General features: G+C 45.2%; 3 protein-coding genes across 4 annotated transcripts in view; 1 reads left to right on the forward strand and 2 right to left on the reverse strand.

Annotated features, from left to right (window-relative positions):
- Positions 1 to 233: 233 nt before the first annotated feature.
- Positions 234 to 8,927, reverse strand: LOC108925560 (lipopolysaccharide-induced tumor necrosis factor-alpha factor homolog). Its single transcript, XM_018737594.2, has 5 exons — positions 8,820 to 8,927; positions 6,707 to 6,842; positions 4,714 to 4,782; positions 1,550 to 1,694; positions 234 to 811 (listed from the first exon to the last, which is right to left on the reverse strand). The coding sequence occupies exons 2-5, from the start codon at positions 6,828 to 6,830 to the stop codon at positions 706 to 708; spliced, it is 444 nt and encodes a 147-aa protein (XP_018593110.1). The 5' UTR covers positions 6,831 to 6,842; positions 8,820 to 8,927; the 3' UTR covers positions 234 to 705.
- A 4,758-nt stretch (positions 8,928 to 13,685) lies between these two features.
- On the reverse strand, positions 13,686 to 20,185 carry pigt (phosphatidylinositol glycan anchor biosynthesis, class T). The gene is made up of 12 exons (XM_018737526.2): positions 19,496 to 20,185; positions 18,381 to 18,558; positions 17,828 to 17,955; positions 17,567 to 17,667; positions 17,342 to 17,428; positions 16,973 to 17,060; positions 16,735 to 16,832; positions 16,452 to 16,611; positions 15,556 to 15,756; positions 15,297 to 15,462; positions 14,966 to 15,049; positions 13,686 to 14,867 (listed from the first exon to the last, which is right to left on the reverse strand). Exons 1-12 carry the CDS (start codon positions 19,878 to 19,880, stop codon positions 14,618 to 14,620), a joined length of 1,926 nt encoding a protein of 641 aa, XP_018593042.2. The 5' UTR covers positions 19,881 to 20,185; the 3' UTR covers positions 13,686 to 14,617.
- A 1,896-nt stretch (positions 20,186 to 22,081) lies between these two features.
- LOC108925520 (phosphatase and actin regulator 3-like) overlaps positions 22,082 to 23,297 on the forward strand; it is a 30,912-nt gene continuing 29,696 nt past the window's right edge. For both annotated transcript variants that reach the window (XM_018737529.2, XM_029247130.1), the window contains exon 1: positions 22,082 to 22,727. In XM_018737529.2, coding sequence (XP_018593045.2) covers positions 22,622 to 22,727 — 106 coding nt within the window. In that variant the 5' untranslated portion in view covers positions 22,082 to 22,621. The remainder of the gene's footprint in view (positions 22,728 to 23,297) is intronic.

Raw genomic sequence — 23,297 nt, forward strand, 5'->3', positions numbered from 1 at the left:
AACTTCAAACAGAATGACCTGGATTAAAACTGGATTAAAGGCAGGGGTTGCAAGGAACGTGTGCTGCCTGCTGTGTCACCAAGCCACCCCTATTCTTAGAACCTTAAAATAATCCTCTTTTATACAGCGGCCTCATCTGGAAAATCTAGGAACAGCACCAGGGCTTGTTCGACCTTTGGTAAAAAAAAGTTTCCCGTCCGCTTAGCACCTGCAATAAAATTGCACACACTGTCTTTTACTGTTTTATCACTTCATTTATGGTTTTAAAAGAAATACTTACACTGGCACTGACATCACTGGAACAATAATTGCAAAAAAAAGAAGAGATTGAAAAGTCACAAAAAGGCACTGCAGGTATCTGCGAAGAAAATGTATGTTAAAAAAAAAAATTATACGGTAAATTTCTTGCAATATTTCACAAACCCAACTTTGGACTTCCGATAAAGATTCTTTGGATAGATTTCTCAAGGGTGCTTTGCAGTTTACATACAAGAGCAGCGAGTGACCTCGAGTGGACGTTTGCAAAAGAGTTGTGGAACACCGGTGACAAAGAACTCTGCTATTCATCTGCTGTCACCCTCGCTCAGTCTTCCAGAGCACCGCTGCACTGGAGTCATCATGCAGATGCCCTCAGTCCCACAAAGCCACTCTTGCTCTTCATCTTCGCTCCAACCGACTGGCCACGGATGGGAAGCCACGGGGCGATCATATGCGCTTGTGCACGTAGACTAGTCGGTTGCAGTTGGAGCAGTAATGGTTCACATCCTTGCAGCTGTCCACACAGAATGGGATTAAGCAGCATGGCCAGCACCTGGGGAGAGCGGGAAAGGGAGCAATGAGCCGCCCCTCTGGACAAAAGCTGCTGCGAAACGAATAAACGTAAATGTTGCGCTGATCCCCGCTCACCTTACCTAGCGTGAAGCCCAGCCCTTCCCCTGCCACCTGCAGAAAGCCATTAACCTGTCCCACGAACTCCAGCTCAACCCTTAACCTGGCGCTGTACAGAGCTGTCAAAATGATCCAGGATCACTTTTACCACCACAAACCCGGTCCTTCCTTTGTTTTCCATTGCGCAGAGCCGTTAAACTAATCAAATGTTATCTGACCTACCGAGAGCCCAACCCTTCACCTCCCATATTTCAGGGCAATTAAAATAATTTAAGAACAGTCATAAAGCCCAACCCTTTACCTACCACTGTACCGAGCCATTAAAGTGATTCAGGATCTCCTTATCCACTATGAGCCCGACCCTTTACCTCTCATTGGGCAAAGCCATCAGTGTGGTCCAGGAAGACCTTACCTAAGCACAAGCCCAACCTTTCACTCATCACCGTGAAGAGTAGCCAGACTGATCCAAGATCAGCCTAACTAACACAAGCCCAAACCTTCATCCGCTAACGTACACGTTCAGGAGCCAGGATCACCTTATCCAATCACGAGCCTGACCCTTCAACCGCAGCCACCGAATGGGCCACGGATTCATTAATCTACCCTAACCCTAACCCACCCAGAGCCCAGCCCCATCCCATCCCCCGGCACGGCGACTGACAAGAATAGGCCCAGGGTGCCGCAGAGGATCCAGGTGAGCAGGCCCGATGCATGTTCTGTCCTGGTGATCGCCGTCTGCTGGCAGTGGGGGCACTGTGCCTGGCCTGGAGCATCGGCGAGGTGTCCCACCATCACCACCTGGGTCACTGCAGGGGGCAAATGACCACAAGATCATGATGAGTGGGGTCCAGAAATTAAAAAAAAAACACTCGGTTAAAATACACACACACACATTTTCAGAACCGCATGTCCCATACGGGGTCACGGGGAACCGGAGCCTACCCGGCAACACAGGGCGTAATGCCGGAGGGGGAGGGGACACACCCAGGACGGGACGCCAGTCCGTCGCAAGGCACCCCAAGCGGGACTCGAACCCCAGACCCACCGGAGAGCAGGACCGTGGTCCAACCCACTGCGCCACCATGCCCCTCGGTTAAAATAATAAGTAATAATAATTGGAAAGAATCATAAATAGGCAAAATAATTAGATGTGAAAAAAGGGTAAATGCCAAACAAATATTATATACAACTTCTGCAAATATTAGGATTTGCTGGGATACGCATCCCAGCTGTACAACATTAACAATAACAATAAATAATAATAATAACGATAAGCTGAACAAATGGAAAACGCGCGAGTGTGCCGACCACCAGGTTATTCATTTTAATGGGCAAGACTAAGAAATAAATCGGCCGACCTTTTCATCATAACAGCTTTTCCCGGAATAACGCAGATTCCATTTCATTTGGCCCCTCTAATGTGTTTGGTTTACCGTGATTTGAAAGGCGCGGAGCAACCAATCTGCAGCTCAGTCAGGCGTTATTAAAAATGAGCCGAGCCCAGAACGGAAAAAAATGGCAAACAAGTTTGGCGGGAACAGGGATGAGAGCCACTTAATTCATTATTTCATTATCAATTTATACATACATTTCAAGTGGGGGGGGCTTCTGTTGCAGTACCTTAGATCAATAAGGTAATAATAATTCCTCTAGGTGTATTTCAACAGAACATATATGCAGCAGGAAAAATGGCATAAGAAAATAAATGGGTTATAATGTAAATCACTTTGGACATGTGGAGGCTCCTCGGAGTATATTATTAAGGTTTTTTATCTGACACCTTTGCCCAAGTGGACAAACTGCAAACCCTTGGGCTGTGTATCAAACAGCATTCTGTTTTTGGAGCTTCCATCCAAAATTGGGCGGCCAACATCGATTACTTATAAAGCAACAATTAAAAAATAGATGATCACCTACTGTTGTGTTGCACCTTTTATAATAACTTATAACAACTGTTAATGATTGGTTATTATAAGCGCTGCGCTTCTTTTCTGGAATTTATTTACCTGGTGTGATGTGCTTAGTTGTGTGTATGTGTGTGAATTCCTAATTATGGCATTTGAGAATTTTTTTTTTTTTTGCTTTATTAGAGTCTCACCCATACATTTCCTACTGACTACACACAACCAACAATCGAATCCAGCTACACCGGTCATGGCTAATTCTGTGTTCAGGAGCAGACCGTGGAGGACGTCAGTCGGACGAAGGAAACCACAGCTGTTGCAGTGAGACGACTCCTAGACTCATTCCCCTGGAGTGAGAGACAGAGACGAACCTCAGACTCCACCTCAGGGGTTCCTGTCTTTGTCTACGGTTCTGATCCCCTTTTCCCCCAAAAACTCACCCTCCCTAAAATAAAGACCTACTGAAGCAGAAAACCTGCACCCATATCCTCTTGCCCCATGACCCAACACTCCATCACATTGTTTTAAATGAATCAGGCTGGACTGGAACACAACCAGAGTGTTACCTTTGTACACTAAGCTACTTACACTGATTTACCCAGTTATACAGATGGGCACTTTTTACTGTATCAGTTCAAAATGAGTACCTCGATCCAAGGGTACTACAGCAGGGGGTGGGTTTTAAACTCTGGTCCTTGAATTAGGATGTGACACCTCTAACCACTACGCCCCCTGCTGCCACTTGATAATAAACACAGTGCAGTGCTGCTTGAAAGTATGTGAAGCATGTGTGTCCCTTACTTTTACCAGGAAACGGTTATGTGATGAGGTACAGTGCTTCTCATGAGACATAATATGCGTGAAGACCAACACCATACGTTGCTTTAGAAGAAATCGTGTTTGTAGTATAAACACACAAGTAGCGCAGGTGGAAAAATAAGTGAAGCCCAAGTTGTATTGATTAAACCAAGTAGGTAAGTAGAATCAGGTGTGTAAATCATGGTCATTTTATACGCTTATTCTTGTATAAAATATAAATATTAATGACCATCCCATTGGGGCTCACATACTTTCGAGCAGCACTGTATATATGAAGAGCTCCGCACACTGTGTTCCAGAAAGACGCGCCTTTCCTGTACTTTTTCCAGGAGCCTGATCTAACACGTTACACTTTCCGGTGCCTCCCGACTAGCCGGTCTCTAAGCAAGCCGCTGCCCGCAGCCCCGGTCTCCCCTACAATCGGAGTGTTGACACAAAAAATAACCGGCCGTACAAATGGGTAGATAAACGCAACAATGTTAAGTCGTCGCGGACAAAGGCATCAGAGAAGTGAACAAACAGTGTAAAAGTGCAGTGACACACCATCCAGCAGTCCTACTCTGCTGGCAAGTTCAACCAGACCACCCTATTCACGCTTAGGCAGGCCCTGCGAGAACCGACCACATCCTGATCGTCACGGCGACGTGGCCTTGCACAGGATGTTATGAAAATGTGCTTTATGCGACTGCGTTTCACACTCCGATACGCACTGCTGCTCAGAAACGGCTCGACGCTCCGTCAACGCGTCCATTTAAGGCCTGGTGCCGCTGAGCATGAAGCCCCCCCTCAAAGCATTGTAATGTAGTACAGCTACAAGTGCTAGATGCACATCAATTCAGGGGTCGCAGGTTCGAATCGAGCCGGATCCGGTTTGAAGGAACGTGATTTGATACTCGGACGGATGGGCGCTGTGTCGGAAACACGATCTTGCACCATGCTTGCCGGAGCAGGATAGCAACCACTAACATGACACAGAAACATCAAGTGATATGTACTGTATACGTTTAATAGATATATGCCACGTCATAACACAAATCGTCAGCACCGTCATATCCTGCAACTCGCAGGGGTGGCTTTCTAAAGGTGGGGGGCTTTCACTTACCCACTGGCACTTGTCCTGGGGGGGGACCAGGATACTGGTTCGGGGGTGGATACATGCCTTGGCTGGGACCTGAGCAGGGTGACATACATAATCACACATTATTAATTTTTTAACGTTATGAGTACATGAACACACATAACAGAAGTTAGAAAGAACTGCACTATCCAAAGAGAAGTCCGGCAAATTGCGTAATATAAATTATAATTCAATCTCTTGGGTCATGAACGCAGTATTTTTATGGAAGAATGGAGGACAGCTGGTAAAGTAGAGGTTCTGGGTCCTCTTCTCTTCTTGATCTACACCTCCTCCCTCGGCCAGGTCATCGCCTCCCATGGATTCAAATACCACTGCTATGCTGATGATACCCAGCTCCTCCTCTCCTTTCCACCTGGAGTATCAGACATCTCCGCACGCGTTGCTGCTTGTCTGTCGGACATCTCTTCATGGATGTCTGATCAGCACCTCCAACTCAACCTCTCCAAAACAGAGATTCTTCACCTCCCAGCTGGCCTGTCCTCCTGTCACGATCTATCGATCAAACTGGACAACTCACTCATTTTGCCTACCTCCTCGGCTAAGAGTCTGGGAGTGCCGACTGACTCAAGTCTATCTTTTTCTCAGCACGTCGAAGCCACAACCCGGATCTGCAGATACATCCTGCATAATATTCGTAGGATCCGTCCCTACCTCACTACTGACTCGGCCCAACTACTTGTCCAGACCATGGTGACTTCCCATCTGGATTACTACAACTCTACAGCTGATACAGAACGCTTTTGCCCGAGTTGTGTTTGACCTGCCAAAGTCTTCCCATGTATTTCCTCTACTCATCTCTCTGCACTGGCTTCCTATAGCTGCCCGGATAAAATTCAAGATCCTAGTTACTGTCCACAAATGTGTCAATAGAACTGCTCCCAGCTATTTACAAGACTCAATCAACCGCTACACCCCCAACCAGACCCCTTCGCTCATCTACTTCTGCTCGCTTGGTGGTCCCACGCATGAAAAATAAAGCACGGAGATTCTTGGTTCTGGCTCCGTTGTCACGGAATGACCTCCCCCTCTCACTCAGAGCTGCTGAAACTCAAGGGTGTGAAAACTCATCTTTTCCAGACTCACTTCACCTAAGATCTCTCCAGCTCATGTATGGTGTAAATGTTCGTGCACCATAACTGTATGATCATCCCCAGATAAGGCTTTACACAGCCGCTACTCCTGTATTGTCTGTAAATGTTTGTGTACCTTTAAAAAAAATATATTTTGTAGGAACGTTATAAGGATTCATCTATCCTGCGTGGAAAGAAACAAACTAGGTTCACTTAGAAATCACATGTCTGCAGCCATGTCTCTTTCTCTTAATGTAATGCATAAACTGTACTTCTGTTGAGATCTACGTCACTTTGGACGAAAGCATCCGCTAAATTAATAAATGTAACTGTAATACAGCGAGAGTGAGAGTGCTCCTGTGTTGTAACCCCTTGCTTACCACTAAACTGAGCACTAGGTGTCCTGCTACAATCTCAGGAAAGGACCTGCTGTTAGACCATAGAGTTTATACCTTTTTATACGTATTATAGCTGTTTCTGTGACATCAGGACTCGATCCATGCTCTGTTGGACACCACAGTCTGTAGAGTTTAAATGCCTGAATACCGAAGCTCTCGACTAAACAAATTAGTGTGGTTAATGAGCTGAGCGGGTCTCTGCTCTCAGTATGAGGGTGTTAGTGGTTGTGATGAGTGGAAAAACCTGCGCGCATGCACGCACACATATGCAGCTGCCATTCTACACCTGGGTTGAAAAGCAAAGCCTTGCATACACACTCTCAGCTCATTCAGCGCCCCTCCTGTTTGTTGAAACACAGCCCTGAGGTTGGACACATACACACACAATAGCTGGGCATCGTCCTCAGCACCCAACAATGGTTCGAGGATGAAGACACACTGGTCCCCGTCCAACAGGAACACGGGGAGGTGATGGCAGCTAATACTCACTTCCTTGATAAAGAGGAGGCTGGACCCCAGGCTGGGTGGGCATTGCCATGCCTCCGTATGAATTCAGGGGGGGCCCTGGGTAGGGTGGGGCTGTCTCTGTGGGTGGTCCTTGACCCTTCTCCATGTTGTGAGATTTCTGATGGAAAGCAGGAGACGACAGCAGTGTTATAAATGTTAGGGGTCTGAGCTGTTTAATGAGCAAGCAGGGGTCTCACATCTAGCAAGGGTAATTATTATCATCATCATTATCGACAACAACAACAATAATCCCATAAACAAAGATAAGACAATTTAAATACTTTACTCAACAGCACTGGAGCAAGACCACTCCTCCGACATGTATCATGAGCTAGCAAGTGGCATAGTAGTTACTGCTGCTGCCTTTGAATCTCAAGGCCGGAGTTGAACCTTGTGTGTTTTGCTATCAGCAGTAACCATAGATGAGGTCATGCCAGTCATATCTACATTGGTCACAGGAGGCTGAATCAGTCCTCAGGGCTTTTCCCAGGAGGCCAAACATCAGCAAGAGCGCTGCGCTCCCCCACCTCCAGCTCAGAACTGGCCCACGTGTGGTGGAATGAGCTCATTCAGAGCTGCTGAATCCCTGCATTCAAGAAGGGTCTCAAAGCACACCTCTTTCAAAATGACTTCTACCTTGATTTCCTAACCACACATGACAAATTTGCATCCCATCATTCGTCATCTTTGCACATCCTACGTGACTCGGTTACTTGAGCTGTGTGTACCGGGGGGGAACGGCAGTATCAAACAAATATGTGCTTTGACAAAAAAGCCTTTGTTTAAAACTTTTTTTCCTGCTGTCAAACACAGTTTTGTACACCCATGAAACGAATTTTGTACGCCATTGAGGAGATGTAAACGTAAACCCATGAAGGAGGTGCACTTGTACACTGAGAGTAAAGGCCCTGCCAGGTGTCCCAAGCTCTCCGGAGCCCAAAAGGAGCCACAAAAAACGTGTGAACACCTTCTTTATCATGATCATGATCATCATCATCATTATAAGAGAGGGCGGCAGCCATCAGGAAGCTGCCATGATGCGGTGAAGAGAAATCAAACAATGGTCGGATGACGTGCGAGCGGAAGGTCAGAACCATCATGGAGAAGGACAGTGGAGTGCTGTGCTGTGTGGAACAACGGCAGGGTGCGGTGCGGTGTGATGCAACCCAAACACTGAGAGTGGGGGAACAAACAGCTTCAGTTCTCCTTTCTTATCACACACTTCCAGTCACAAGCAGCGCTGTCACTGCACCATGGAGGAGGTTCCTTCTCGGATGGCGGTGGACCGAGAGTCCAAAGGAGCGGAGGAGGGAGGAGGGATCCTGGGAGGAGCAATGAAGGAACCCATTGTGGTGAGGCTGGGATAAGGGCGGGTGGAATCATTCCGGGAATGGACTGGGTCTTCGGAGACCATGCTCTTCCTCGACCTCCACTTTCTCAGGAAATGGGAGGGACGGAGAATATGAGAAAAAATCTGTCTGCTCTCACACACACACACACACACACACACAAAATCTCTGCAATACCCAGTCAACACCTAACACTGGGGCTGCAGGACAAACCGGTTGCCCAACCCCAGTTGTTATTTATTATTTATTGTACCTCGGAAAAAGGGTTATGTGTAGCAGCTGTACGTCACCGATATGACCGCTTCTCGAGCTTGAACCAACCCGCACAGTTTTTCCACATTCCGGGTCGGTGCCGTTCACTCACTGCTGTGTGTCTGTGACTGGGCGAAAACGCGCATAAAACGGAACTGATCGGTGCCACCCTATCCGCTTAGCGCGTCCCTTTAAACTGGGGACACTTGGATCACGCGCCCAAAGGAAGTTCGGTGTGGGCTTGGCAGGAGGATAGCTGCCCAAAAACTCCGCTAGAAATTAAGAACTGCTCTCCCTTCATAAACCAATAACGTTATTATTATTATTATTATTATTACTATTATTAAGTGATCGGCTACGTGCCAGGCATTTCGTTCAACACAGCGCGTTTCCATGATCATGTGTCTGATGATCCAGGAGGAGACCCCCCACACACACAGCGACACAACACGCGCCCACCTGCCCCGCGCCACGGAAAACAAAGCGCTTCCTACCTGCGCGCCTCGAGATCCTACAGACGAGACCCGTCGCGTGCGAAGACCCGGAGCTCGACTGGCTCACGCACCGCCCCGCTGAGCTGTGTGAGACTCGGGTGGGAGTGGACAGGACGCTGCTGGCTACTGTGACGCAACAACGCAAACGCCACTGTTTTTTTCTTTTCTTTTTTTTTAATCTATTTATGATGATATATACCCAGTGGGGGTAATAGCAAGAGTTGTTATTTATTTTTATTAGTGCCCCCCATCTCCACGCGTTGTCGGTGCTGTGGATTTGGACCGTCGACGCCGTATGGGACAAATAGAACTAACCAACTAACTAGTAGTAACTAACTAACGGACGGACGGACGAACTCGGCCGCTTATCGCGAACCGAAGCGACACATTGGCGCGCGGACCGCGCGCGTCCGTGTGAAGAGACTGAGTCTTTTTGACAGGAAAATGTGTTTAACACTTGGGGGCATGAAAACACTCCGGGTGAGTCACGGTGCGTACAACAGCAAGTGTGTGTTGTTTTAAATGACAGATTCATGTTTGTTTGTTTTTTCGCGATTGCTTTTGATAATAGAATAAATCATGTGTCAACATCGTTACTCCAGCAGAAAAAGTGGAGAAACGCACAAGGGGTGTGGTGCGAACGAGTTGGACAGGGAGGGAATGGAGGAATATTCCGATTTATTCTTAGTAAAAAAAAAATTATGTTTTTGTCAATTTGTATAAGAGGCAACACAGGGGGATAAGAAGCAAACCCGTCTTCTCAACACTCTCGAAAGCACATACATATGTGATTTTCTAAAATAATTGTACCAGCGCAATATTTTCTTAAAAAACAATAGTCAAATGCACACACTTTTAAATGAATATCTAAATGTACATATATTTGTGTGTGTGAAGTTAAAAGCAGCCCTTCGCGAAAAGTTAGTGTCTTATATAGAGAAAGGAGGACACAATGGATTCAATCAATCAAATTCATTCATTCATTCATTCCAGGGCACTGGAAAGAAGGTCCTCTGTACTAGTAGTGAATTGTTTACTTTCATACAGTAACATTTGCTGGATGGAGATCCTGTTGCTCAGTATGATTTTTTTTTTTTTTTTTTTGGCTCAGCTGTATGATTCAAGATCGCCTTTAAAACAGGTTCTTCAATTTCTTTAAAGACTTTTATTCTGAAATGAATCTCCTTTGGGAGTGGGTGTGTCTGAGTTCTGTCCTGAGCAGTGCAGCTATGAGAGTGTCACACCTTACACATCTGCCACCTTGCTTAGTAAGAGTGACTTGAGAACCACGAAGAACTACGAACACCCACGGCCCAGCATTCCTCTCATGGTCCTTCATCTTCTTGCTGCCAACGGAGTAAAACCTGGCCATTGCGTTTGCCCTGAAAGGACCCCATTGTGTGCCGAGTTCCACTACCACGATGGCCAATGTCTTGGAGAACACAGCTTGCCGCATAGTGCTTAGAACTACTGCCTTTAGGTCCAAATGTCATGGGTTCAAATCTCACCTCTGGCTGTAGTACCCTTAAGCAAGGTACTTAAAACAACCCAGCTCTATAAATGGGTAACTAAGTGTAAGTCTTTGAAGAACAGCATCAGCTAAATGAATAAATTGACTTTCCTCCCTGGAAGTGTGTGTGTGTGTGTATGTAGCCCCAAAAGTACTTTCTCTGCCAGCTGTAGCTGGGGTCACAGAGATTCATTTCTACTCGAGTCAAAAAAATTACCTAGACAACCGGAATATTTCTCATACCAGCACATTTCCTGTTTACCGTTTTCCTTCCTTCATACTAAAACAGGATGCTTGGTGTATCCCCTTGAGTTTATGGGCCCCCCAAGTGGAAGCGTGGCTAAAAAATGTTGTGAAACGCAATGTGAAAAATGTACAGAAAGCCAGTTCATAGTTGCAAATTCCCTCCACGACATGACAAGCAGAAGATAAGTGTTTTATTCCCTGGCACTGGTGCCTGCATGCCTTTCTAGTGAGTAAGAGTGTTTGGCAATTAGAGGAGAAAAACAAGAAAAAAAAGCTTTTTTTTCCCTGTTCTGGAAAGCAAGACCCATGCAGTAAATGTTTTCTGGTGGTGAGAGAGTCTCCCCTACTCATCAAACTGGGCAGGGGGTACTCAAGAGCAACTCACTCCCTCATCCCAGGCAAGATGGACAACCACCAGGTTTCACCAGGTGAAACGTAGGTACGGTGGGACAAGTGGTGCAGATAGGCCAGTGTGTACCATGTGGTTACAGTGGAGATGGAGCGGGGCCTTGAAGCCGATCAGGGCTGCTTCCATTTCGGGTTCTTCTGGATTGCTAGATGATTTCATCAGCCCTGCAGGTGCTGCCAAATTTTTTCCCCTTCACTCTACAAGCATCAGGCTCCTTTTGAGCACATGCAGCAACGCCGAGCAGCGGCAGTCTTCAGTCGCACATACCTAGAGACAGCCTCCAAGCAACACGCTTCGTCTTCCAACTTTTGAAGCTGAGAAAGTGAACAAATGTGTTACCGAATATAAATGGGTGGAGATAAGATGGGCAGCTACCATCTTCTCCAATAAAAACCTGACTTTGCCATCACACAGCTCGCTAATCACATTACACAGCTCTGTAGATGTACATCTAGTCATCTTGCAGCAATTACTACCATTTACTGTCTCCGGAACAACTTATTGGTGCTGTCATTGAGTGAATTAAGTGCACTTTAGAATCACGTGTCTCCATCCAAGCCTCTTTTTCTGTTGATGTAATGCAGTCGTATTTTTCTCCGAAACGTACGTCACTTTGGAGAAAAGCGTCTGCTAAATTAATACAGTGCTGTGAAAGAGTATTTGCCCCTTCCTGATTTTTTTTTTATTTTTTTGCATATTTGTCACAGTTAAATGATTGAGATCAAACAAATTTTATTACACCAAGATAACCCAAGTAAATACAAAATGCAGTTTTTAAATGATAATTTAATTTATTAAGGGGGGGGAAAAAAAAAAAGCTGTCCAAACCTACCTGGCCTTCTGCGAAAAAGTAATTGCCCCCTAAACCTAATAACTGGTTGTGCCACCCTTAGCGGCAACAACTGCAATCAAGCGTTTGCGATAACTGGCAATGAGTCTTTCACATCGCTGTGGAGGAATTTTGGCCCCCTTCTTTGAGGAATTGTTTTAATTCAGCCACATTGAAGTGTTTTCGAGCATGAACGGCCTGTTTAAGGTCATGCCACAGCACCTCAATCGGATTTAAGTCCGGACTATAACTAGGCCACTCCAAAACCTTAATTTTGTTTTTTTTGAGCCATTCAGAGGTGGACTTACTGGTGTGTTTCGGATCATTGTCCTGCTGCATAACCCAAGTGCGCTTGAGCTTGAGGTCATGAACTGATGGCCGGACATTCTCCTTCAGGATTTTCTGGTAGAGTGCAGAATTCATGGTTCCATCAGTTATGGCAAGTCGTCCAGGTCCTGAAGCTGCAAAACAGCCCCAGACCATCACACTACCACCACCATGTTTGACTGTTGCTATAATGTTCTTTTTATGAAGTATTGCGTTAGTTTTACGCCAGATGTAACGGGACACACACTTTCCAAAAAGTTCAACTTTTGTCTCATCAGTCCACAGAATATTTCCCCAGAAGTCTTGGGGATAATCAAGATGTTTTTTGGCAAATGTGAGACATTGTGTTCTTTTTGGACAGCAGTGGCTTTTGCCTTGGAACTCTCCCACGGATTCCAATTTTGCCCAGTCTCTTTGTTATTGTTGAATCATGAACACTGATCTTAAGTGAGGCCTGCAGTTCTTTAGATGTTGTTCTGGGTTCTTTTATGAGCTCCTGGATGAGTCATCATTGCGCTCCTGGAGTAATTTTGGTAGGCCGGCCACTCCTGGGAAGGTTCACCACTGTTCTAAGTTTTCTCCATTTGTGGATAATGGCTCTCACCATGGTTCGCTGGAGTCCCAAAGCGTTAGAAATAGCTTTGTAACCCTTTCCAGACCAATACGTGTCAGTTACTTTGTTTCTCATCTGTTCCTGAATTTCTTTAGATCGCAGCATAATGTGTTGCTTTTTGTCAGATAGGTTCTGTTTAAGCGATTTTTTGATTCAACAGCTCTGGCAGTAATCAGGCCTGGGTGTGGCAAGTGAAATTTAACTCAGCTTTCCAAAAAATGTGGTTAATCACAGTTCATTCATGACTTAATGGGGGGGGGGGCAATTACTTTTTCCACAGAGGGCAAGGTAGGTTTGGACAGCTTTTTTCCCTTAATAAATGAAATCATTTAAAAACTACATTTTGTATTTACTTGAGTTATCTTTGTGTAATATTAAAATTTGTTTGATCTCAATCATTTAACTGTGACAAATATGCAAAAAAATTAAAAAAAATTGGAGGGCCAAATACTTTTTTTCCACAGCACTGTACATGTGAATCTTCCTCCAAAGCATTTCTTTCACTTTCCTCTCTTATTGTAGCATTATAGATATTTTTGTGTGGTGATTTACTTTGCCTTCTCTAGATTTCGGTGACTGAAGGGCAATGAAATAGATTAGGATGCAGGTTTAGTTGTGGTCTTATCCTCTTTTTTGGCATCGACTGCTAGACACTTTTCAAATAAAATTCATACTCATAGCTTTTCATTTTAAAAACCTTTGTGCAAACCAGTCCAGAGTTTCAATGAGGTAGGTGAGGAATACATCATATGGGATTTTTTTTTTTGGTAATGAAATGCTTGTTAGGCCTCAGACCGTCCTGAAAAAGCTAATGGAAACATGTACAATGTGGAATTCCAACATCATGTAAGCAAGGAAGATGCAACTTGTTGCTTTTATCAAAAAACCAGCCAAACATACCAAGTGTCAAGGTAATGAGAGAAGTACCCATGTTTACTACAAAGCTGAAGGGAGGGGGGAAAAAAAAAAGTTATGCTTAAATGTAACCAAAACACCATAAGCAGTTGAAATATTAAAAAGTAAGCTGCAGAAAATAAACAAGTATGCACGACCATAAGAATATTTAAACATCTGTATTTGTGTGTCCCATGTGCATGTCTCCAAAGTCAGGAGAAGAATAAGATGTAAAATGCTTTAAGATGAAATACAGCTTTAAGGAACAATCCCCAGTGGAAATGAGGAACAGAAACCTTTGAGCAGTGCATTTTCCAAAAACTAAGAGTACCTATGGCTTTTCTGGGGGGGGGAGAACGTAGGAACTTAAAAGAAAATAAAACATCTTGCATAACTTCCATTAGTGACAGTAGTTTCCAGGAAAACAAAGTTTTTTTCAGAGTAGCATCACTCTGCAGTGCAAAGGGCTCTCGCTGGAACCTGCACCTTCCCATGATTCCCTCGGCAGTATCAGGCTCTGGTCTCCGTAGGGAATACTTTCCTTCTGCCAGCGCCTATAAGGAGCAGACTTCCGGTGGGGTGCAAATCAGAGGCCTGTTCCGTTCAGCTGCCCGTCCAGCCACCAGAGTTCCAGAACGTTCTCTGCCAACTGCCCAGCAGCAACTCAGCCATAATGCACACGGTTGCGTTCAGCTAAAACAAGGAGTCACTTTGGCTTCTTCACCATCTTCTGTCCTCAAAGCTGCTCTCAAGATAAAAACCAAAGTCATAAACTGAAAAATAAATGCCAATACCATTGAGAAGTTGTGTTTCACCCTTCAAGCTTATTAAATCATTCACCGTTAAATTGATCCCCCAAATCTTCCTCAGTGCAGAAAGAACGTAAAAAACTCTTGAGCGCTTCACTGAGCCCAGCAAAACCAGGCCACCTCTCAGTATCAGCTGGGGGACCAGCGCAGGGGGCCCAAGCTCAGAGCAGCGGCACGCCTCGGAGATAGCGGATCATGTTGGCCAAGCGCTTCACGACACCTGGACTGGGCTCCTCTACCTGGAAAGTGCGGGTTAGAAGGTTGTAGAGGGAGCCGTATCCCACGGCAACCACCGTGCACGTAAGACAGATGACGTTGTAGGGCATGCTGAAGTCCGGGGTGGGCAGGTTCACCAGTAGGGGCTCGGTGTACACCCGCACAAAGTAGCTAGACTCCTCCTTACATGGGAAACTACGGGAAGGGAAAAAAGATGACACACACGCAAACTCGCATACAAACAACATAAACATCTCATGGAAACTAAAAGCGAGCTTTCTGGAAATACTCACAAGGTGCTGAAAAGAGGATGCTCCAGTGTATAGCTGGTATCCATAGCAACAACACTGGGCACCAGCGCACTTATCACTGATGACCTGTTGGGTAGAAGATCTAGGAGTTGATCAAATAATCTTTCCTGTTCCATCAATCAGTTTAGAAAGATTCCTTTCCAAAAGATTTCTGAAACATGTCTACGGCTGACCGTGCGTTCCTTGGCGCGAAGGTTCGAGCCAACATCGCACGTACGTATCGGATGATGCATCGAAAGGGTGAATATGCTACATTTAGTTAGTTTAAAAAGACCAAATCAACCGGAACACACACAAGCTGCCAAGGGCTCACCCCACATAGAAGCCATGGTTAGGATCAGGCGTGTACTCTGTCCACTTCAGCAGAGCACGCTCAAACTGCACCGTCACTTCCGTCACGGAGTTGGGCGGCAGCTGTATAAGCATTTCCAACAGATGGGGACGTAAACGGTCCTTCGAAGGCTGGTAATGAATGTAGCCTGAAGAGAAACAGAAAAAGAAGAGCATAGTAGCTCCAGAGGAGTACAAATCTTTTGCAAAGAACAAAGCGGGGGGGTGGGGGGTGGACTCACTAGGCTTATTTTCACGGGACTTGCTGGTGACAGTCAGGGTATGGATGTAGAGACGCAGATACCAGGGTACAATGTCCAGCAGCAAGACAGGAAACGCACGGTACGGGTGGTTGTTGTAGATGAGGGTGTGGATCTCTCCAGTCTGGAGCCCGTAACCCGCCACGTAGCGCTCTCCGTGCAGGAGCGGCCGCAACATGTCCACTTGGGTGGAAAAATCTCAAGTCAGCGGTGAATCTCTCATTTGACCCTTATATATTTCCTTAAATTCTCATTTCTTGCGGTTTTTCTTCATCACCCAGCATGAACGCAGCAAAGTGAGGACTACGCTGATAAAATGAACACGCCTTTATACAGTGGCGCCTGAATGTTTGCAAACCCTTCAGAATTTTCTCCATTTCTGCACAAATATGACTTAAAACGTGATCTGAAATTTAGTCGTAAAACTAGAAAAAGAGGAGCCAATTAAATAAGTGAGACCAAAATTTCATACTTGTTCATTTGTTTATTGAGGAAAATGATATCAAGTGTTACACATCCGTGTCTCCAAAGTATGTGAACCCCTAGGATTAGAGGTTCATTTGAAAGGGAAATTCGAGTCAGGACTTTCAGTCAATGGGATGACAAGTGGCGGAGGCCCTGCCCCATTCAAAGAACAGAAATCTGGAGCTTCACTAACAAAGTTTTTCATTTAACTGGGTACTTTTTATGTATTAAGACTTGCGTTCAAATCGAACCATGTTTTAGGTCACATTTATGCAGAAATGGAGAAAATTCTACAGGGTTCACTAACTTTCGAGCACCACTGTATGTTGCATTTTAAACATTAAGCCACGTAAATTAATAACATCTTGATCTGCCATTATATCAAACATGAGGGGAGGGCGAGTGAGTCTTACCACTGCCAGGTGTCTTCCAGCGTAGCAGAACGTTGAGTGACCGCAGCAGTCCGAACGTGCCTGAGGCCATGAGATCGTAAACCGCGTAGGTCCTGCGATCTCCAAGAACAACAGCTTGAGTGAGGGAAGGAGCAGCAGGGTTTAGCTCAAACAGCTCCCCCTACAGGAGAAACACAGGCACAGCAATTTGAGGGGGATGGATGGATGGATGGATGGATGGATGGATGGATGTTCAAGCAGTGGTTCTGCCAGAACTCCATGTTATTAGGAGGAGATATCTGACCTGGGGGTTATCTGTAACATCTATGTACACCTTACTGGAGGTGGCCAGTGGACAGGCCTCAGTCAGGGTGCGAGAAAACATCTTGAAGAAGGACCACTCTGCGAGAGAAAACTTAAGTCACCGAAAAGTTTACCGTACCTCTAGAACACCATGCAGTCACAAATGAAGATTCTGAAAATTCGTTTACAGCCACGATAAGGCGAAAGAAGTACGTAGATCTCTGTCTCTTTAACCTCACCCCTTTTGCCCTGCCCTGTGGTGTGCAGGTCAAACACGACATTCACAGTCTGCCTCAGCTCCCATGCTGTGCCTTTACAACCCCAGTCCTAAAACAGACAAAGGGGGGGGAAAAAAAAAAAAACATCACGTACTTTACACAGTAGAGAAAACACCTCAAGAAGATCTGGCAGAAACGACAAAACCTCAGAGCAGGATATTTGGAAAAAGTCGGAAACGGAAGCAAATGACATACAGCAAAGGGGCTACGACCCCACGTACTGACTGATTTCACGAAGCAAACGTGAACCAACCAGCGAATGCATCTCCAACCACCTGTAAGCAGTGTGAGAATTTGGAAAGATGTAGTTAAAGTCACGAGTAAAATCACCTGACACACAGGTCTTATGTGGACTGCCAGCGAGAGGAAACTGCTATGGAAGAGCTTCTCGGACTTCATCAGAACTGCCAGCCCAGCCTGTGAAAAGAGTGGAAAGGGTTAAAGTGAAATGGGCACGGGACCACGGTACTGCTGCAACGACAATACATGCGGTAAAATATACGTATGTTACTTTGAAGGATTTGACATGAACAGAGCTAGTAGACATCTGCGTACCTTTGAACCACAAGGAAGCAGCTTCTTCCACGGCGTCAAGTTCTCCGTGCAAACAATCTCACGCGGCAGCACAGCATAGCGCAAGAACCTCTGGTGCGTCACTGCGTGCGGAGAGGAACAGCAGCCACAGGAGGACATCAGAAATGGAGTGTGTCCACACGAGCTAATACACACCTGGAACCGCAACCGACCCCACCTGAACCATACCGAGAATTTACATACGCAGCGAAGCAATTCATGGTATTCGCGAGAGGGCCTCACCATTCCCCACCCCCAAGGGCTTGAAGGAGGCAGTGGGTTCCACGGTGTTGGTCGAGTCTATGAAGTTCAGGGAGGCACAGAATATTCCAGACAGCACATTGGTGAGCTCCTTCCATGCTCCATCCACACTGGAACGCAAAGCAAAGTAAAAGTCCAGCCTCAGACGCAGCGACATCACCATGTTTGTTCACATTTTAAATCCTTTCATTCAGCTGCTCCTTTGCTCCAAAGTGACTTAAATGTTACAAACTTTACAACTATTTACTCATTTATACAGCTGGGTAACTTTACTGGAGCAATTTAGGGTAAGTACCTTGCTCAAGGGCACTACAGCTGGAGGGGGGATTTGAACCTGCAACCTTCGCGTCCAAGGGCAGCTGCTGTAACCGCTACGCCACCAGCTGTCCCACTTGTTTGGTTACTAGATGCTGTTTCCAGGGGAATCTACACAAGGATTTATCCCACAGTTTCACTCTTCAATAGAGGAAACAAACAAAGCAGTTGAATGTCATACAACACAGTTTGGGGATAGAAGGAAGGCAACCGCACTCACTCTGCGACCGAGTCCTGAAACCACACCCAGAGCTCCGCTCCGGGGGGGGCGGGCAGGAAGGGCTGTCCCCACTGCATGGTGCGCCAATAGCCCTGCGTGAAGGACACGTGCATCTCCCGCACAGAGAACTTGGACATGAGCTGGCCCAGGGATTTGGGGAAGAGGCGGTAGTGCGACACTGCGTACACAGCCCAGCGTTGCAGGGTGGAGAACAATCGGTAGTTTTTAGGTTAATTCCCACTCTATCCATACAAACTGCACAACTGAGCAACTCTATGACCATACGTGAAACACACACACATATGTTTTGAGAACACTTCCGCACCACAGAGGTTCTCCACTTTAAAAGTACCTCTCATATCGAAATTACCTACAAGATGGGTATTTTTCGTTAAATCCTGGAAAACACCATCATCAATGCGGTGCTGACGGGTAATTTTTCCCAGTTGGACAATAAATGAGAATTGGTACAAAAGCCACACAAATTTTAAACACCAATGTTATTTGAATATGAACTGAAGATGAATTTCCTGTAAAAAAAAAATATCTCGGATGCTGTGAATACATTACGGCACTGCAGTGAATTGAACGGCAGCAGAAACAAACACACCGTCGTCATTCTTGTAGAAAAAACGGTTTGTTTTTAAACAATATTTCAATACTGGAAAAAATACCTACCTGTACCCCATCACCGAATGCCCCTATACTGGGAAAAAAATTCACTCTATACTGTATCTTCATGGTTTTCATTTCATTTTCCTTACATTTGACACCACTATAAAGCAGAAGACTGGGCAGCAAACTTAAAAAAGTACAAACGCATTTTTGTTTCCTGAACTTTCCTTTTCGAGTCAAAACCGTGAGTCTCGTCAGAACCTCTGTCTCCAGCCAAATTAACTTAAAAAAAAAAAACCCTGAACTGGACGTGGATTTGAATTTTGCGTCGCTCTGCGGCAAACTCAGGCGCAGCGCGTCTTACGATGAGCCGTGTTCGTAAGTGGGGAGCGACGTATCTGCGGGGCGACGTAAGTGGAAACGCACTGCTCATCTCCTGGCGCGCGCACGCGCGCACACACACACTCACACAGACAGAGAGAAACCGAGCCCGGCGTTACCTTTCTTCCCAGGCGCAAAGAAGTCCGTATCCCAGCGCGTCTGGAACTGGAAGCTCGCGTAAATGTCCCCGGACGAGAGAGGTCTGATCACCAGCTCTTCTTTAAAATAGTCTTTAGAGGGCGGAGAAGATGATGAAGATGATGATGATGATGATGATGATGATGAAGATGGTGGTGGCTCATTTTGATCATCATCATGCTCCGTGATTTCCCGGCGCTTCTGAGAACGCGCATAATCATCCTGCGCTTGGACATGCTCATTGGCATTCGAAATTGATTCATATTCCTCTGTTATCGCTTCCTCGGCTGCCGCGGTTGATGCGCATGTTAGACCGCAAACGAGCACAGCAGCCAGAAGTGCAGCTGTACACCTGCCGGCAGTCATGTTTCAGGTGATATGAACGAAGAGACGGATAAACCAATAGCGCTCAAAGCGCTCGCAAGAAGGAAGTTCCCGAGCGAGGCGGACCAGTACGGAGCGATATGATTGGCCAAGCTGACGGAGGTGCCACGGAAGTGCTAAGTGCTACCGCTCACCGCACTCCAGTAAACAGCGATCGGATTGGCCAAATCGGAACTCTTTGTAGCGGAAAAAAATAGGTGTTTTGGTCCCTTCGCTCACTGGTATTCTCAACTGTGACCATGTTTATGAGAAAATGTTATTATTAAAGCGGCTTGATATTCAGCTGTTTATAGGCGAATTATGTAAAGGTTTTGTGTTTTGAAGTCTTATTAATTCATTCATGCATACAGTTACGACGCTTATGAATTAGGAGACGGTCCTAGACAGGAACTTTTTTTATAATCAGTTACTGAAGGTCACAAATAGATTTTCCCCAAGGCAAGGGTACAAAGCTTAATTTAAATTGTCACACATTGCCGTATCATGCTATTTAGATGAAAAAAATACAAATTAATGTATGCCATCGAAAATGTAAGAGCAGATTCTGAGATTGTGCTAAATTAAATACTTTGCATCAGTATACATATACAACAACCATGTTTAAAACATCCTTTTCATACAGGGTGCGAAGAGGGTCGTAGTTATAAGTTATTTTAAAGTCTTAAGCACCATTTCACAATTCTTCATGGCTACTTCGCTGACTTCTAGCACCCTGTAACTAAACTACAATAAACAAGTATGGATAATATATTCCCATATAGACAAAACACACCAAATTTAAACAAAAAATTGAATTTATATGTCATGCATTGCTGTTTTTTATTATGGGTGACTGTCCTTCATTGTCAATACATCTTAAGGTCTAAGTTGTAAGAGTCAGTTTCCTTCAGACAGTTGTAGAATTATCATTGTCTTAATTGATTTTGAAGATCTTTTCACAACAATGACATCATGGGACTACTAGGATGTTTGATCTGTACCACAAAGTTTTTGGATTAGTTCCCTCTAAGGGCAAACTAGACAAGTGACCTGCCACAAGTCTATGGATTATGGTCTATGGAAATAAATCACCATACAGTTTTACCTTCCAGTGTTTCCTTCACACTGTTGTTGCTTGTTGCTAAGTTTGGTCAAACTGATGCTGACTCTTGGTGAATACAGAGCACCTCCAGAATCTTCTACCCTTAACTTGCATTCTTAGACTTGAGAAGAGTCTGTCCATTGTCGCTGTGACTGACTCCATCCATTGAGTTTCTGGTTGTCATATTTTCCTGAAAGGTTTCCAAGTTTTACTATCTTTTCAAGGGAACCTAATCTTCTCGTGACGTGTCTGAACTATGATAACCTGTGTCGTCATTTGTGCATTCATGGTATCCAAGCCTTGTATACTATACCCAGTTCAAAGTCTGGTTTTCCCACCTGTTTTTTTCAGCATCCAACTTTCACATCAATACAGTGTAACTGAAAATACCTTTGACTGATCATCTAGTCATCGTTCTTGTGGGTACATTGGCACATTTTCCAGATCTTTCACTGCAGCTTTGGCAAGTTCCAGTCTTCACATTGTGAACACTACAAGCAACAGACAATGCTATGTATTCAAAATTTGTGCAAAATTGGTAATTCTATGTAAATAACCTTGCATCTGATGATGTAAAACAACAAAGGATGTGAACTGAGCAGAACATATGGACCAGGGCTATCAGCCTCCACTGTTATGGTCTGCTGTGCTCCATTTGGGCTCCCTTTCCTAAAAGCATTACTATACTGAACACAGAGTCAATGAAGAAATCCATTTTTACAACACTACCAGTAATGACCTCATAGGAAGGAGGCAATTGATGATGCAATAAGAATATCCCAAAAAGTAAACACAGCCGAGTTATCCAGTCAGTATCCTAAAATGAGTTTTGAATAATTTTCCAACGCAGGCTAATGTATACAATGCCTCTGTAAGATACCTGGAGAAACTAATAGAAACCGCTCCACTTAATGAATAATTATTGTCGCACTAATAAATACATCTGACTCATTAATGACGATGAAGTGGGACACAGTGAGCTGCACAGATTTTTAACTCAAACGCACACATTCCATGTACAGGAAAGGGTCCAATGAAAAGTATACTAAACGCATCGAAAAATGAATCATTTATTGCTTCTGCTGCATGCGAGACATCCCCAACCCCCCAGTCCTATTCGTCCTATTCGCCTCCAGCGGAGACGATTCTGGTAGAATGTTCGAGCTCTTCGGAGCCTCATCTGAATCTCAGTGTAAAACCCTCTTTAAGAACCTGTTTCTGTATTTTCGCTGTCGTCGGCCGTTTCTTCCATATCTGTTTTAATCCGTCACTATGGAAACCCCTCTCCAAACATGGCATTGCTGATCGATGCCGTTTTGGACGCACACTGGCACTTCGCACCGACGCAGGGGATCAACGCAGCCGTGTCGCCGCTCTCGCGCAGGGTGACACGCGCGTGGACACCGCCGGCCGCGACATCTGCCCACGCGCCCGCGAGCGCGCCAGCGCACGCATGTCCATCCATGCATGGTCCCATATGATCTGAAATGAATTTCCTTAGCGCGACGGCCCGGTAGAACCCGAAACGCGCTTCCGTGAGACCGAATTAAATGGTGACCAGTGCTGGGAGCATTCAGCTGATCCTGCTGGTGGCCTCCGAGCGAGTTTTCTGTGTCTTATTCGCAATTATTCCGTGGTCTCCATGGCTACATCGGATGGAGTAGAGCACTGCGCGAGGCAGAGAGGAAGATCTCAGAGCGACCCCAGCATCCTCACCGAGTCCAGGGTCCATCTCACCCACGACATGGGTAAGTCCATTAACCATCTTAAAATCTGACTTTGGAACTTATTTTCTCATTGCCATGAGCGTATGATCCAAATGCAATTGTATATTAACACGCGGATGAGACTGTCATTTCTTCCCAGTCGGACCCAGAGGTGGAAAACAGAAACAAACCACCGATCCAAATTTCTAGGACACTTGACTTGTTCAGAATCACATACTGTGCTGTATTGTAATATATTTGTATCATAATTGCACTACATGACATATTGAGAAACTGAAAACGCTGCGTACAAAATAAAAAAACTCACATTCTGTGAATATATGTAAAATGTATATCAGAAAACGATTAAGTTTCTTAGAATATAGAAATTTTCGCACAAATGCTATACTTGAATAAAATACGACGAATTCGCGATAAATGCGCGTTTTGTTGCAGCTTTTCGCAGAATAATCCGCGTCTTCAACAAGCGTCGCATTTCTCATTCTAAGCAAATAAATAAATAAATAGTTCACATTAATCAAAAATACAGATAACTTGCACGAAAAACACAAAGTTCATCTTATCGGGTAATCTCTGTCCCCTCTTACTATT

Source organism: Scleropages formosus, chromosome 1, assembly GCF_900964775.1.
Source record: "Scleropages formosus chromosome 1, fSclFor1.1, whole genome shotgun sequence".
Classification (NCBI taxonomy): domain Eukaryota; kingdom Metazoa; phylum Chordata; class Actinopteri; order Osteoglossiformes; family Osteoglossidae; genus Scleropages; species Scleropages formosus.

Coding starts and splice junctions, on each gene's coding strand:
- LOC108925560 (XM_018737594.2), bottom strand. CDS start 6,830: ATGGAGAAGGGTCAAGGACCACCCACAGAGACAGCCCCACCCTACCCA. Junction 1,695..4,713: donor CCCAGGACAAGTGCCAGTGG/GTAAGTGAAAGC, acceptor TGCCCCCTGCAG/TGACCCAGGTGGTGATGGTG. Junction 812..1,549: donor GGCACCCTGGGCCTATTCTT/GTCAGTCGCCGT, acceptor CGCTCTCCCCAG/GTGCTGGCCATGCTGCTTAA.
- pigt (XM_018737526.2), bottom strand. CDS start 19,880: ATGACTGCCGGCAGGTGTACAGCTGCACTTCTGGCTGCTGTGCTCGTT. Junction 17,061..17,341: donor ACATAAGACCTGTGTGTCAG/GTGATTTTACTC, acceptor TGTCTGTTTTAG/GACTGGGGTTGTAAAGGCAC. Junction 16,833..16,972: donor CACAGGGCAGGGCAAAAGGG/GTGAGGTTAAAG, acceptor TTTCTCTCGCAG/AGTGGTCCTTCTTCAAGATG.